This window comes from Sinocyclocheilus grahami, unplaced genomic scaffold (genome assembly GCF_001515645.1).
Source record: "Sinocyclocheilus grahami isolate Dianchi unplaced genomic scaffold, SAMN03320097.WGS_v1.1 scaffold419.1, whole genome shotgun sequence".
NCBI classification, from domain to species: domain Eukaryota; kingdom Metazoa; phylum Chordata; class Actinopteri; order Cypriniformes; family Cyprinidae; genus Sinocyclocheilus; species Sinocyclocheilus grahami.
In genome coordinates, this window is record NW_015505598.1 from 1,685,879 (window position 1) to 1,701,348 (window position 15,470).

The 15,470-nt window shown below is 38.7% G+C and overlaps 1 protein-coding gene across 3 annotated transcripts; it reads left to right on the forward strand.

Moving 5' to 3' along the window:
- The first annotated feature begins 7,756 nt into the window (after positions 1 to 7,756).
- shox2 (shox homeobox 2) lies at positions 7,757 to 13,108 on the forward strand. 3 transcript variants are annotated; one of them, XM_016232858.1, is made up of 5 exons: positions 7,757 to 8,143; positions 9,156 to 9,364; positions 11,111 to 11,168; positions 11,467 to 11,555; positions 11,875 to 13,108. In XM_016232858.1, exons 1-5 carry the CDS (start codon positions 7,894 to 7,896, stop codon positions 12,166 to 12,168), a joined length of 900 nt encoding a protein of 299 aa, XP_016088344.1. In that variant the 5' UTR covers positions 7,757 to 7,893; the 3' UTR covers positions 12,169 to 13,108. The 3 variants fall into 3 exon arrangements, with proteins under 3 accessions (XP_016088344.1, XP_016088347.1, XP_016088346.1); XM_016232861.1 differs by having other exon boundaries at positions 11,911 to 13,108; XM_016232860.1 differs by having other exon boundaries at positions 9,156 to 9,358.
- Positions 13,109 to 15,470: the final 2,362 nt, after the last annotated feature.

Sequence of the window (15,470 nt, forward strand, 5' to 3'; positions counted from 1 at the left end):
TTTCCAGGTCAGCTGAACCACCCCCTTCTCTTATACACACACCAACGTGCACGATGCCTGACGTGAACCTGCGTTCCGCTTCACAAGCGCTCCACCGAAACGCAAGCAAACCCTCTCCAAGGTTTTGTGGTTCGTGCATATACGCACACAGACCGGTCTCACCGTGTCACGGGTCTCTCGCTCCCTCAGTGGCAGGTCAGCTGAGCTGCAAAACTCACTCTAGTGTGTCCGCCGCTTGGCAGAGCCACAAATATATCCACGCCACTTTGAGAAGCAGTTAAGCTCATCCATTCAGAGCCTGACACACTTTGTTGACAGGCCACAAGCCCCTCTCCATCATTAAGAGCCTGAGTGGGCCTGTGAGAAGCCATTACGGTATTGCCCTTGGTGTGGCAGCCAAACATAAACATTACTTATATATTATTATAAATTTGCTTATTATATGCTATTATACATCACTTAGAAAAATGCACAGTGACAATAAATCGCCTATGTAAATATTGAAAGTACGTAAAATACATATACTCATGAGATCGCATTGTTAAAATATTAGTTGGTATACGTATAAAAAACAAAGACTAAAAACACATTATCAAACTCTTTAAATTAAACAACAATAATTTGTACATTACATTGAGAATGAATGAAGAACTCACGACTTGTACATAGCACATTAATTTATTAACAATGTAAAAGCTACAATTTATAAACTATGAATTAACTAATGATTTATAAGAGTTTTATTACTGTATGATTATCATAAAGTCTTATTAAAAACTTAAGTAGTTTGGCATAATCTTTTTATTAATTTTTAGGAATATATATATATATATATATATATATATATAGAATAAATGAGATGAGAAAAGAAGAATCGAAAGAAAAGATAAGACTAAAAGAATAGAGAAGAAAAGACGAAAGATAAGATGAGACAAGTTGAGAGGTGAGGAGAGAAGTGGGAGATGGGACAATATGACGAGTAGAGAGAAGATGAAAGGAAAGAAGAGAATAGATGAGACGAGGAGAAAACATTAGATGAGAAAATGAGTCAAGATGAGACAATTGGAGAGAAGATGAGAAATGAAAGGAGCAGAACCAAGACAAGAGGTGGCAATAAAATATGAGAAGAAAGGAGATGAGACAACAGGAGAACAGATCGAACAAAATGGTATGAGAGAAGAAGGGACATATGGATACATTTAATGAGAAAAACGAGGAAACAAGACGAGGAGGCAATTAAGACGATTTGAGAAGAGAAAAGGGAGGTGATATTAGACATGAAAACTGAGGAGATGAGATCAGAATAAATTAGGTGAAAAGAGACAAGAGGAGGTAAGATGAGGACAAAAAGAGAAGAGACAAAAAAGATGATGCAAAAACAAGATGCAAGAGGAGTAAAGACTAGACAAGATAATGCGAAAGAAGAGAAAAACGTTTAGAAGATACAAAACAAGATGAGATGAGACAAATAAAGAATAATAATACAAGATGAGAAAAATGAGAGGAAATAAGGGAAGAAGAAGAAGACATGGTTTCAGAGGAAACTTGGGGTCCAGCCGAGCTTCACTTCATGTACTGTATAGGTATATCAGTGATGTCGAATAAAATAGACCTGACATCTTCACCAGAAGAAAAAGAATTGTGCATGTGTGTGAATGCAGACTGCTATCCCAACTGAAAGTACTGTGGGACACAAGAAAGGAGGGGGAAACACAGAAAAGTAGAGGAAATGCCAGGTTACATATTTAAGAACACAGAGGGAGACTTTGCAGCGCTGCACATTAACTACACACAGAGCTTAGCCTGATACATTAATGACACACAGACTATCTGCACATACTCAACAGTTACAGCACAAACAGCATCTGATCTAGATATGGCATTCTTCAGTCAGTGTAAAAACAGATCCTGATGAAATAATTTTCTGCAATTGTTTTAGCTGAGGCCAGACGTTGAATTCATTGTACAGTCATGTGATGATCACTGAAAAGGAAATCAATAGCAGAGATTGTGCTCTCCATCTTGCTGTCTTTTTCTCTTAATACATTCCATCAAGACAATGCAAATAACTCAATTTCACTTAAAAAAACGGGAAAAAAAAAAACATTAAAAAAAACATTAAAAATGTTTTTTTTTTCGTACCATAGTACCTCAGTACTATGTACTACTAGTCCTTAGTTTATATCACTATGTAAATACCATGGCATATGAATATAGGCTAACAATCATTCAGTACCATCATCGTTGCTTCCATAACTACAGGTTGCTACACTATAAAAAAGCTGTAGTTAATAAAATGAGGATTTACTGGAGTATGTTTTACAGAAAATACTATTTCAGTTTTTCTACTTCAAAATGTCATATTTAATTCAATTTGTTACTTGCTTTTATTTGTATTTTCTGTGAAATTCACTAGCTATTTTCCACAAATTGTTTCAATGTGACCTAATATTAAACTACAGTCAAGCTGACATTTAAAAAAGGTTAGCTACAAGCTGCTAACAAAGAGTAGAGTAAATCGTTTTTAACTGCTACGTTCACATTGAACCATTTGATCAAACTCCATTAAATTAAATTAATCAGATTTTTATAATGAAACAGAATGAGAAATTAAATGGAAAAGCATTTATTTAATAAATTGATTATTTATTATTGCTTCTGTTGTACAGATGTTCACACACTGTGCATATAAAAACAATATGATGGAAGTGTTCCTACAAATTACTAGAAACACTATTTTAAAAACTCAACGGTACCATCATGCTACTTGAAAATGTAGTACATTTAGTGGTGTTGTTACTTTTAGTTTTCTAGTTTTAGTTTTTATATATATATATTGACGGCGGCGGCAAGAATACAACAGCGAGAATAAAAGTTACGCCTTCTTTCTTTGCGTGAACATTTGGGCGGCGTTATGCAAATCTTCCCACATAGTGAGGTAGACATGTGGGGGCGTGTTAGAACGAGGTGTTTTAGGGGGGCGTGGCTGACTCTTAACTTTTATAAAGAATATCTCTTTGGATTTGAGACTTTAGTCTTTGCAACTTTACAGACCTTCTTTATGCACCAAGAGCTTGTAACACTCCAAAGAGAAAGGACAAATTGAAATCGCATCATATGACCCCTTTAAGTGATGTGTTAAGTGATGTAATGTCACCTTTTTGGAAGGCCCTAAACAGCGAGATATGGACTTGTTTTCCCTGTTTTGACCTCACGTGTACAGGTTTTTTCCAAATGTAGTTTCTTGAAGGTAAATTTGAGCCCAAAAAGTTAATGCACTGTGAACAAAAAATGAACGACTGTATTTTTATCAACTAACATTAACAAAGTGTAATTGTTCCTTTATGTTAACTAATACATTAACTAATGTTAACGAATGACACCTTATTGTAAAGAAATTCAAGGAATAAATTCACAACATGTAAATATCTTGCATTAGCAATGTTTCAAAGTTTGGAAATACAACTACCAACAGACCTCTATTAATTTTTAATTCATTCCCCCCATAAAGTCTTCATTTTATGAAAAATGTATCAAAAAGTGATTTTATGATTAAAACATATGATTTATGATGTCTGTAGAGATCATATATATCTATATATTTTTTTTTTTAAGCATAAACTCACTTCATTTTGTCCAGTTTCTCAGAAAACAAGACGGCATATGTTCAGGCCGCATCTCAAATGCATGCGTCTTGATTTAAGGATGTTTAGATATGTGTACTGGAAAACAAGACTAAAATACTGAAGAAGATATCCATTTTTTGCAGTGCATGCAACATTTAATGCCACGACTTTATAAATTAAAGTCTTCCTGCCCTGATTTAAGACTTTGTGAGGTCTTGATTTGTGAAAATGCGAATTAAGACTTTTTTTAAGACATGCAGAAACCCTCTCTGGAGCAAAGAGGTTTGATATACAGGTGCAAATTCTCACGGTGACATCAATTTCAATGCCATTGACTTTTTTTTTGGTAACCAAGTGTGCATTAGGCCTGTCGCAATAATCAATATATCGACTTATCGCGCAATATATGTACATGACCTCAATCATTTATGGTGACGCAATATATCGCCCATTATATTTACTTAAAAATTAATGTCACCATGTTTAGTACGTTCCACTTGCGCCCGTGTCTTCTGCAGCTTCTCGTGCATAACGGGGTGTAGTCGGTGCAAATTTAAAAAATGCTTCTACAAACAAAGTTTAATCTGCAGATATGGTGTTGTTTAGGGATCTGTGTCTTTGTGCATACGCACATCTGCCTGCTGAGTAGTGCTTGTGTTTTTCAGCAATAGTGTGCACGCTTAACTTACAGAGAAAAGGTCAGAGAAACATCTGTAGACGGAAACATCTCCATACAAGTTATTTGCGCATTTTTCTACTTGTTACTTTGCACTTTTTGTTAGAAAATGTTTATTTACTATTTATTCAGGTATCTAATATTTTGATATTTAATTTCCATGATCTAAATATTCTTAAAAATGTAAAGTTTGTTGTCATTTGGAAGTGTGTAGGCCTTCTTGCATTATGATTATATATTCAGTGGCATAAAATGGTCTTTAATATGACAATAATATCGCTTATCGCAATTATTTCTGGCGCAATATATGCTATCGTGACAGGGCTAGTGTGCATTCCTTCTGGGCTCAATGTGCCAGCCGAGCAACTGCCTTTGACACAGGGACGCAAACTGAGTAACTGCGTTAGAGCTTGTATGTGACAGGTGCTTGGCAGGAGGGGTGGGAAATAAGAGGGCTCGTGATGTCAGTCAAACGAGAAAATTGTTTCCGAGGAAGAGCACGTTATTACATTCTGATGAAAGATTACAGGGGCAAACTTTTTTATTTCATTCTTCAGAGTCTACCTCCTGTCTGCGGCTCTGTTTCGGTCTCTGGAGCGCGTTCGTCTCCTGGCGTGCTTGCTGCGGCTGGTCACTCTGCTGCCCGAGGAGCTGGAGGATGAAGACCGGCCTCTCTGCCTCCTCTTCCTCCTGCTTCGACTGTTGTCCTCGCTGTCTGACGAGCGACGGCCCATGTTCACTGGGTCAGACTGAAAGATGCAGAGCAACACAGGCATTGACTGTACACAGCAGGAACCAACAGAGCTTCTCAAGAGATCAGAAATGTCACTCACACATGCTGATTCAGTAGCCTAATGCCTAATAATGCTGCACATTAACAGCTGTGCACACCCACAACTCGGGATGAAAAGTAAAGCACCCGTTTAACTCAACACGAAGTCCTTGATCTCTCTCTCATTTGAGATTGATACATAGTAACACAACCGGAAGCGGCGGAACATCAAACACATGTCTGTTTACTCGCGTAAGTCTAGACATGTGTTAAAAACGCGGGAAGCACATATTTTCAGGCGATTAATAATAATAAGAACTGCAGTTTATGTGGGCTGAGGCTGTGCTAAATACTAAACCCAAACCTTAAAACTACGCTAAACACGCCAATATAAGGCCGCCTCCGATGTTTACAGATAAAGTGCCTTAATAAGGCATAACATGTTTATGTATTAAGAACATAAACGAGAGAGCGTGGAGATGTAAATATGAAATGTGCAAGCTATTAAACATGTCAATACCGAATGTTTTCAGCACGATTTCCTCAATATTTCCCAGCGCTTCCGCTAACACGCGTTATTTAATAAATAGACAGCACGTCCGCTAACTTATTTAGAGGTTTATATGTGAAACGGCTGATATTTATATCTATATTCGCACTCTTACCTAGATGCACGCTCCTATTGTGTCACAACAACAGCGCCATGAGCCGCGGAGCAGACAGAAGCAAGCGCCTCGGAGCTCATCGATGCGAGCGCAGCAGGCATGACCAATCAAACACGATCGTCAGTCGCTCATGATCGCGGAAGATAAGCACACATTTATTTCTGTGCGTGCATTTCTCAGCGACAAGGTCGACCTTTGATCACAAGGTCTCTTTTGAGGCTTAAAACTTGGACTGTGTTTTTGTTTCAAGTGTTGAGGCACGCTGAGAAATCGCAGGCTGGGCGAAATAGGTTTTAGGGGGAAAATATCATATTTCATATTTTGGTCGGAATGTAGGCTATTATGGACCAGGCAGTTCTGTCTATTTTTGAAGAAAGAAAAAAAAAGAGAGAGCGAGAAAGAAAATGTCATTGTGAATTAAAATGTGATGGTAGTGGCAAATGTCTCAAATGTTGACTGCTTACGCAAAATGTTTTTCTAAAAGTCAAACGTGAAATCTTAATAATTCCCTAGTCTTTTTTTTTGTTTTGAGGAAGAATAAAAAAACACGAAATGCTCACATCGAAGTAAAGATTCAAAGACATGCATAATGTTCAAAATACCGTGATAGTTTCATTGCATCTACAGATTAATGTACACTTGCATTAAAACTGCACCCTTCATAAACACCCCCTTCGATGCTTTGAATATTTAAGAAAAAATGAATACTCTTTTTGTAAGCTTATTATTATTAATATCATCATCTTCGTGTATGAGATGGTAGAAATGCTTAGCTCGATGTGTTTTGCAGCGTTTGGAATAATAAATGCGTGTATGCATGAAGAATGTGTGTACATAAATATAAGAAGACATATCTTTAATTGTGATGTAGTTATTAACGGTGAGATGCTGAGAAGGTGTTGTGATTTATCAATAGAAGACGTCTTTTTGCATGTCATTTACCGCCGAACTAATACTTGGTTCTGTTCATTTGTATTTTAATTGTTTAATTCGCTCTTGATGCCCAAATGCACTTATTTAGCAAGACGGCTAATTACCCATATTATGCAACTATGCAATAATTTTACTAAGTTTGTGTAATTAAATAGCAATAACACAGATATGCGTTTGTATATTGCGAGTCATTAGGCAGCTGTTGCTAATAATAGCTGTCCTCTGAGCGCTGAAATATTCATTAAACGGGATTTTTAAAATAGTGAATATTTTTTCCATGCTGTCAGACAATATGCATGAAAATAACAACCGTATAAGCAGCAAGTGTTATAGCCTGTTGTGTTAATGCTTTACTACTAAGCTCTACGAAGCTGTTTTTGCGGCTGTTATAATATAGGCAACCCTGAAGATGCACTTTGACTAAATTGTTCAGATTGGTAGTTTCGTTCTTCATATTCTCATTACATTTATAACTAGACGCTACACTTATGTAAAACACATTCTCACTCTCTAATAAATATATAGGCTACTGTAAAAAAAAATAAAATAAAAAATTAGCCCGCGATAAAACAAGCCTTTACAGCTGTTTTCTGTGAGGATTCAGTTTTTATTTCTCGTCTACAAAAGAACTGTGGGTCGAAATTAAATTCTTAATGATGCTGTTACTGCATGTGTCACATCCATGATCACAAAGTGCATCTTTCTCTCTGCTCTTCTATCGCGCGCTCTCTCGTCTTTCAGCTCTGATCAAACAGTGTATAAGATGCCCTTTTCTGCAGTTTTGGCCTCATCCCAGCATCATCTTCATCATCATCATCACCAAGATCCCTGGTGTTTCCAAACGCTAACCAGTCTAGCTTAATGACATTAATTTGCTCCTCTTGTCAATCTTGGCCAATAGCGAGCATGGAAGGGTGATGTGGATCTGAAGGACAGATTAGGTTCCCCCTGCACCCCACCCAACCCCAGCCCAGCCCGCCTCTATGGGAAGGGGGCTCGTGGTAACGCGCGCGGATCAAGGGGCAGACGCTTCGCCAAGTATAAATAGTGTGACTTCAGTAGTGGATCGGCAGCAAGTGCGCACACTCCGCAACAAGAGGAATTGTCAAAGATCTCGACACATCATCTCGCATTCAGGCCGATGTTGATGTGTTATGGTAGACTGCTGAGGATCTAAAGAGAAGATTGCATTGGTTCTTCTTCTTCTTCTTGGGCGCAGTGATGGAAGAACTTACCGCGTTTGTCTCCAAATCTTTTGATCAGAAGGTGAAGGAAAAGAAGGAGGTGATCACGTACCGGGAGGTGCTGGAGACCGGCTCGGCGAGGAACAGGGAGAGTCTGTCGGTGGAACCGGTTCGCGAGGAGCTGAGCAGCATCACGCGGGGCGGCGTGCGCTCATCGCCGGCCAGAGAAGCGGACATGCTCGCGTCGGAGAGAACCAGAGACTCCATCAGCCCCAAACTCACAGACGGTGAGTGTTTCCTTCGTTTCTCTAACCCGGCATATTTACGAAAAGTATTCCATCGCGCTGTTTCTTCTTCAGAGGCCTGTTTGCTGTCTGTAATTTAAGTTTTAGAACTTCTTCGCTTTCGATGTTTTTCGTTTTTTATTATAGGCCTATTTTAAAGTCACGTTAATTTCGTTCAGGTTACTCGAAACGTAATAATCACACTATAGTAATTTGACAGTCATCGCTGTTATGCAGCAGCCTGAAAACAAAAGAATCTATCAAAAGTTAAGTGATACAATCGAGCGCTGTAACAGTGTGGCTGTTTTTTTGTTTTTTTTTGTAGGACAGTAGTTGCGGGCCTATATATTTTATTTAAAAAAAATGTTTTTGAAAGATTTAGATTATCCACGAGATAACCATCGGTAGAAATCAAATCCGCAGGTAGATGAAGGGCTTCACAGGCTAGGCTATTAGCAGAAAAAATAATGTAGAAATCAAACAAACAAAGAATGTGCCAGTGTATTATAAATCAGCACGCATTTTACAAACAAAGCTGAAGGCCTATATTTCAATCAGCCTGTTTGAAGTCTGAGATTTAAAATAATATAATGAGATCAACAGCTATAATATTAATAACAGTAATAATAATAATGTGAACTGCTGACCATTTCGATTAGACGTAGCCTATTATTTTTGCTTGAGAAGCACTAAACATCTAACACACAGGCTATTGTATTTAATGCAGGTTAATTATTTTAATTTTCATTCAGCTGCGTTAATTGGTGTCTGTGCTGATTTCATTTTCTTAACATCGAGCCGTTTTGCCAGGTTGTTAATTTCGCCTGCAATGGGATAATATTCCTGCCATAAGCATCCGGTTCAGAGAGACTCTCCATGCATATGTATAGTGTGTAAATAATTAAAGAGCTCTGTGTAGGACAAAACATCCGTGACCGACATCAGTGGGCACACACTGCCCTCCGTTCTCATCACTGGACGAAGCGTTCATTCCTGTTTTCCGCTCCGTTTTCAGGTAACACAGATATGAAAGAACGCAAAGAGGATTGTAAGCCGCTGGAGGATGAGACGCAGACTAAAATCAAGCAGAGAAGGAGTCGGACTAACTTTACCCTTGAGCAGCTGAATGAGCTGGAGAGACTGTTCGATGAAACGCACTATCCAGACGCCTTCATGAGAGAGGAGCTGAGCCAGAGACTCGGGCTGTCGGAGGCCAGGGTACAGGTCAGGCATGCATGTGCTGTCCTCATGTGTGCTGGATGCTGTGTGCATTATGGTTTCCCTTGCGAGAGGAGAAACACTTTCGATGAATGCAATGTTGAACGTTAGAGGCTGTATGCAACTGCAGATGAATTGCAAATAATTAATGAATTGTTTAGGCTATATATAGGTGATTGCATAATTAACGTGCTATTATTACGTAATTACATATTCGGTTACGTGCAATGTAGACGCGTATATCATATAGGTAGGCTAATCAGTTCATTAAACTATTGACACATTAAGATTAGCAATGCAGAGTCTCCGAAATAATTCCTAAGAATTAAGAGATTAAAGATGAAAATGGATTTGTAATTTGTATAGGCCTATACAGATTGTGTTACAAAAAGTGTTACATGGGCACTGCTATCCTATTGTTGTTCTGGCCAACTAGCCACTGCTAAACACTAAGTTTACAGCACAGATTAACGTTGCTATTATTAGTGTTATATGTGAATATTTACATTCATAGCGTGGTAAATAAAATTAGATATCAGCGTATGCGTTGAATGATATTGTCGGGAAAACCGTGATATTACGCAGCTGAGCGATAATGAACAAAACAACGAACTAAAATGATTCCCTGATTTGCGCGCATTGGCCTGCAGGCAACATCTGTAGTGTGCTTTTTAGGATGGGGAAGACCATCTGCACAGAAACATAATAAGGCTCAATATATGTGTAACAAGAGACGAGCGACTGAGCCGAATAATGACATTCAACATAGACATTGGCTCTGGTGTGATTGATCAGAAGAAGAAAAAAAACAATATCTTATTTCATTCTCTTTTATCTATTCATTCCTTGGGTGGGGATATAAAATTCACTCTTTGAATACATTGGTCCTTTTAAAAAAAATGGGCTCAAAAGACCTCCCTGGAAAAAGTTAAACCATCGTCTCTCTTTGGGATCTTACCAAAGGGCATTGTCCCAAGCAGGGCCTGCGGATTTACATAAATTATCTATCATTTTTACCCAAATAAAGATCTGATGCTCTTTTCATATTCAGCATTCACAGACAAGGCCACACCGCTGGCTCAAAGACAACACTGCCGTTTACCGGATAAAGTCATAACGTATCGGGATTTATTATCATATATTTATTATCGCGTTTCCACTTTCACTTACAGTAGAAATATCATGCAAATGCAGTGTCGCTTGCTCGTTGTTAGGCTGAATCCAAACGAATAAACAGTGCACTGGAACTACGCGCGATTCAAAACAGATGCATGAGACACAATCATTTCCAAATCTCCAATGCACATAACACAGGCGATATGGCAGAGAAATATAACACAGACTTTCTCTCTGAAATAAGCAATTTTAGCCTGCTATTGAAGCCCAGGCATATTGTCCCATGCTGGGTATTTGCTGTCGGAGGATCACTTTGCTTCTTCTGGGACTCTAATCCCTGGATAGATTAAACCATTGCAGAAAGACGATATATTATGGCACTTTTTCAGATGCATGACTTGAAGATTCGTTTGTTTAACATTTGCACAAATCTGTTTGTTTTGTGGTTATAGTTGGCCGCTTTTTACGTCAATTCGCCGCTCGTTATAGAGATATAATAATTAAAATGTGCGGTTAAGCGCTATGAATATTTTAGAGGTCCTCAGGGATGCATAGTTTTGCGGAGACTGTTGTCATTTTGGGAGGATTTACACATGCCCTCACCAACAGCTGTCAATCAATGTCTTGTGTTTTCAGGTTTGGTTTCAGAACCGACGGGCCAAATGCAGAAAGCAGGAAAACCAGCTGCATAAAGGTGCGTTGGATTCAAAGATTCACATGCATTTGAATGATTTACAAACTATAGGCTTTATAAATTAGTGATTGATATGGTTTTCTGTATTATTAAAACCTTATTGTTTTTGCTGATAAATCATCGGATATTTGTAGACGGCACATTTATCTACAACACGCAGGCCTACAGAATAAAACATCCTTTAGCTACTAAACGGTGTATCCGGTGTATCTTTTTTTGTGCAGAAATGTTGCAATTCATGCAGTGTCTAGTTTTCGAGCACACACAGATAAAAACTCAATGTCAGCATTGTTTTCAGGAGTTCTCATCGGAGCGGCGAGCCAGTTCGAAGCGTGTCGTGTCGCTCCATATGTCAACGTGGGAGCTCTGCGCATGCCATTCCAGCAGGCAAGTTACAATGCAGAGGCGTCCTATTTCCATTTCTATGAATCCACACTCAGATTTCCCTCCTTTTGTTCTTGCAATGACATAAGTGATACATTTTGACGAAGAATATAACTGCTAGGCTATTGCATAGACGAGTTGAGATTTGTGAATTTTTCGTGCTCATTCCACACCGGAATGCAGGTGTCCGAATGCATTATTATTATTATTATTTTTAGCTATGATGATAAATGCAATTGATCCAGTGCCCAGTAACAGCTCTGCATAGTCTCTCTTAAGTTAATGTGTTTCTCCCCCTCTCTTCCCACCCGTGCGTCCATAGGATAGTCATTGCAACGTGCCGCCCTTCTCCTTTCAGGTGCAGGCGCAGCTGCAGCTGGACAGCGCCGTGGCCCACGCGCACCATCACCTGCACTCACACCTGGCGGCGCACGCGCCCTACATGATGTTTCCCGGCCCGCCGTTCGGGCTGCCCCTGGCGACGCTCGCGGCGGAATCCGCCTCGGCAGCCTCGGTGGTGGCGGCGGCAGCCGCGGCAAAAAGCACCAACAAAAACTCGAGCATCGCGGATCTGAGACTGAAGGCGAAAAAGCACGCGGCGGCGCTGGGGCTGTGACGTCACTGAGCACCGCACGCGACGCGAGGCAGACAAACAAACACATTATTTATGTTTTCCCGAGAAGGGCACGCGAGAGAAAAAGGAGAGGCTATTTATGAGAACACAAACTGTGAAGTGGACAAACTTTGCGTGGATCTTTTCGCGGATGGAGGGACAGCTACAAAACGTTTGAATGAACTACCAGAAAAATACAAATAAGAGTTGAACTTTTAGTGAACTTTTGCAGAAGACAAGAAGCTGAAGCTGATGATATAAAGCAGCTGGGACCATTGTTCGGCTGTTTGTGTGACAACAACGCGAACGTTTCTGCTTTAATGCGTTATTAGTAATTCATGAAAATAAAGAGGCTGGCCTCGTTTTATCTGAAACAAAGTTTCTCTGTGGATATTTGTGAAATATTACAGAAACCACTTTTGTTGCCAAACATGAAAACCGCAGTGATTAAACACGATTTCAGTTTATGCTCTTTGAGTTCTGAAACAAAATAAATGAGCATTAAACGAAACGATGATCATCCATTTGCCTATTAATGAGTGTATTGTGAATATAATCCAACATCAGGTGATTATTCAACGGAGATCCATCAGATGCACACTTCACACTAACACACATCAGGCTTTTATTCTCGGTGTAAAAATCAAATTCAGGTAATACACTAATATTGATATGGTACGGGCACCTGTAAAATACCTATGTTAATAACAACAACAACAACAACAAAAATACTTTGGTTGTTTTATGCTTCATCAAGGCATTTTGGGAGCACTCTGGATTTTCTTTGCTATTTCTTTTAGTTCTTGTTCCTTCATCTTGTGTACAACCATGTGAATCTCAATGTAATGTTCATGTTTTATGAGGGTTATAAAAGGACATCGACTGCGGGCACTCATTTTTATGATATCTATGATTTTATCATGACTGTGAAACGTGAGCTCACCTCAACAGCGTGTTTTCGATTCATAAAATAAATGTAAAAAAAAAACAAAAAGGCTGTAGCATCTGTGTCGTGGTATACGCAGCTCGTATTATTTAATTGTTCTTTTTGGGAAATAGGTGCATGTGATGGGAGCGTTCAAACAGAGTGCTTCATGTGCACTTTATTCTTTAAGAATTGCTCTGGCGCTGGCGGTGTCTTATAATTTAATGTCTGAAATTATGCACTGTAAATAGGCCTAATTAAAAGTCGACCCGTTTCTGTTTGGTTTGGATGATTCTGTTGTGTATGTTACGCATTATGCAACGTTTGTCATATATATATATATATATATGTTGGAAACATATGGAGACTGCCGCTGGGACTGAGCTTCATAGCAAGCGCTTCTTCTGCAGTGACAATTCAAAACAACACTTTAGAAAAAAGAAAAAAATTGAATAAATATTTTCATATGAGATATTTTTGTTTACATAAATGAATAATCAAGAATAAAAATATTTGCTAACAATTTTTACGGAATCGAAATTACATATACACACACATATATATAGACCTATATCTATATATATATATATGGTGCATCGCTTGCATTCTTCTGAAGCTTCATCAGCCCGCATATCGAGAACTGAAGCGGTTCTCTTGAGAATCTGATAAATACCAAATGGCATCTCCTATCGCGAATAACCTGTCTGGTCAGATTACTGTCTGGATACAAAGTACAATGTTTTGGCCTATTAATTAATACTGCTTTAACAAAGGCGCGGTATAAAGAGGGCTTGTGTATCCAGCCCAGGGCTGCACTCGGACGCCAGTGCTATTGAATTATTGATTCCTCTTATGCTTAGTTGAGACAAACTTGTGAATGAGGGATTGCTGTACAGAGGACGAAAGGTGGGTATTAAAAACGAGCGATTCACCTCAAATCGGATACATTTACCAGCAGATTTGGATATAAACATATACTTTTTCTTCAATTTTCTGAGTAGGCTAAGTGAGAGTCACTCCTGTAAACAGCATGACCTTGATCTAGAGCTAGAAAAGCGATCTGACAAATTAGAGACCTCGACTGCAAGCTGCACTATAACAAATAGCAGATTTGAACACAATGAATTACAATAGCAACCTATTCTGAAAATACTGTAGGCCTACACTCTTAAAAATAAAGGCGCTTAACAGCGATGCCATAGAAGAACCATTTTTGGAACCATCTCTTTCTTACCTTTGTATAATCTGAAGAACCTAATTTCGCCACAAAGAAGCTTTTGTGAAACAGAAAGGTTCTTCAGATGTTACGGTTTCTTAATGGAACCATTTAGACATAAAGGTTCTTCTGTGGCATCGTGAAGCACTTTTATTTTTAAGAGTGTATGTTATTATATTACGATATGAATTCTTCCAGCTACTGTCCGGCCTTGAATGTTTATTGCAGAATTTACAGCAAGGGAATGTAAAATGAGTGTGACTAATGGAGGACTAACACTGAACTTCTGGGGTGAGATAGAGGTTAAAGAACCGATGGGGGTCAAATCAATGCATTTGTTTATTTTTAAAGAGAATGCTGTTTTCAGAATTTTGCAGACAAATCAGGCTGCTTTCTCTCATAACACCATAAATGACTTTATAATAACAAAAATAAGGAGATTTCCTTTCTTTGTAGGATCCCACAATAGGGAAAAACCCATTAACCACTACATGAAAAATTTAATTTGGTATGCTTAGGCAAGCATAGGGACTTATCGGATGAGTTTAACATGACTTTTCCTCTGGCTCAATTGTTAGAGAATGTGCTAACAATGGCAAGAGCATGGCTTTGCTCCAAAGCAACACACACACAGGTTTGTTTTTATGGTTTATGGGGACTCTCCATAGGCGTAATGGTTTTTATACTGTACAGACCGTATATTCTATTGCCCTACACCAACCCTACCCCTAAACCTACCCCTCACAGGAGACTTTCTGCATTTTTAGATTTTCAAAAAAACTAATTCTGAATTATTTATAAGCCTTTTGAATTACGGGGACACTGAAAATATCCTCATAAATCACCTTCTCGTTGTAATACCTATGTCATACCCATGTTATTATACAAATTTGTGTCCTCATAAACCACATAAACATGCACACACGCACACACTCTCACACACACACACTCTCACGCACACACGCACACACGCACACACACACACACACACACTAGTAAAGCTCTAATGTGTTGTGTGTTGCAGATGCATGATGGTAAAACAGATTTGGTTCTATTTAATGCTTATGTTTTATTGAAAATATTTGTTTAATGATTATGAAGGTTTGTGTTCAGTTTGGTTGGGGATTCAAGTTAAGTCAAGTCTCTTCCAGTTTGTGCAAAAGT

What these genes read in the sequence shown, in the direction of transcription:
- shox2 (XM_016232858.1), top strand. Translation starts at nt 7,894, where the DNA reads ATGGAAGAACTTACCGCGTTTGTCTCCAAATCTTTTGATCAGAAGGTG. An exon ending in CAGCCCCAAACTCACAGACG is followed by an intron (nt 8,144 to 9,155) that starts GTGAGTGTTTCC and finishes CTCCGTTTTCAG; the next exon opens with GTAACACAGATATGAAAGAA. An exon ending in GGAAAACCAGCTGCATAAAG is followed by an intron (nt 11,169 to 11,466) that starts GTGCGTTGGATT and finishes CATTGTTTTCAG; the next exon opens with GAGTTCTCATCGGAGCGGCG.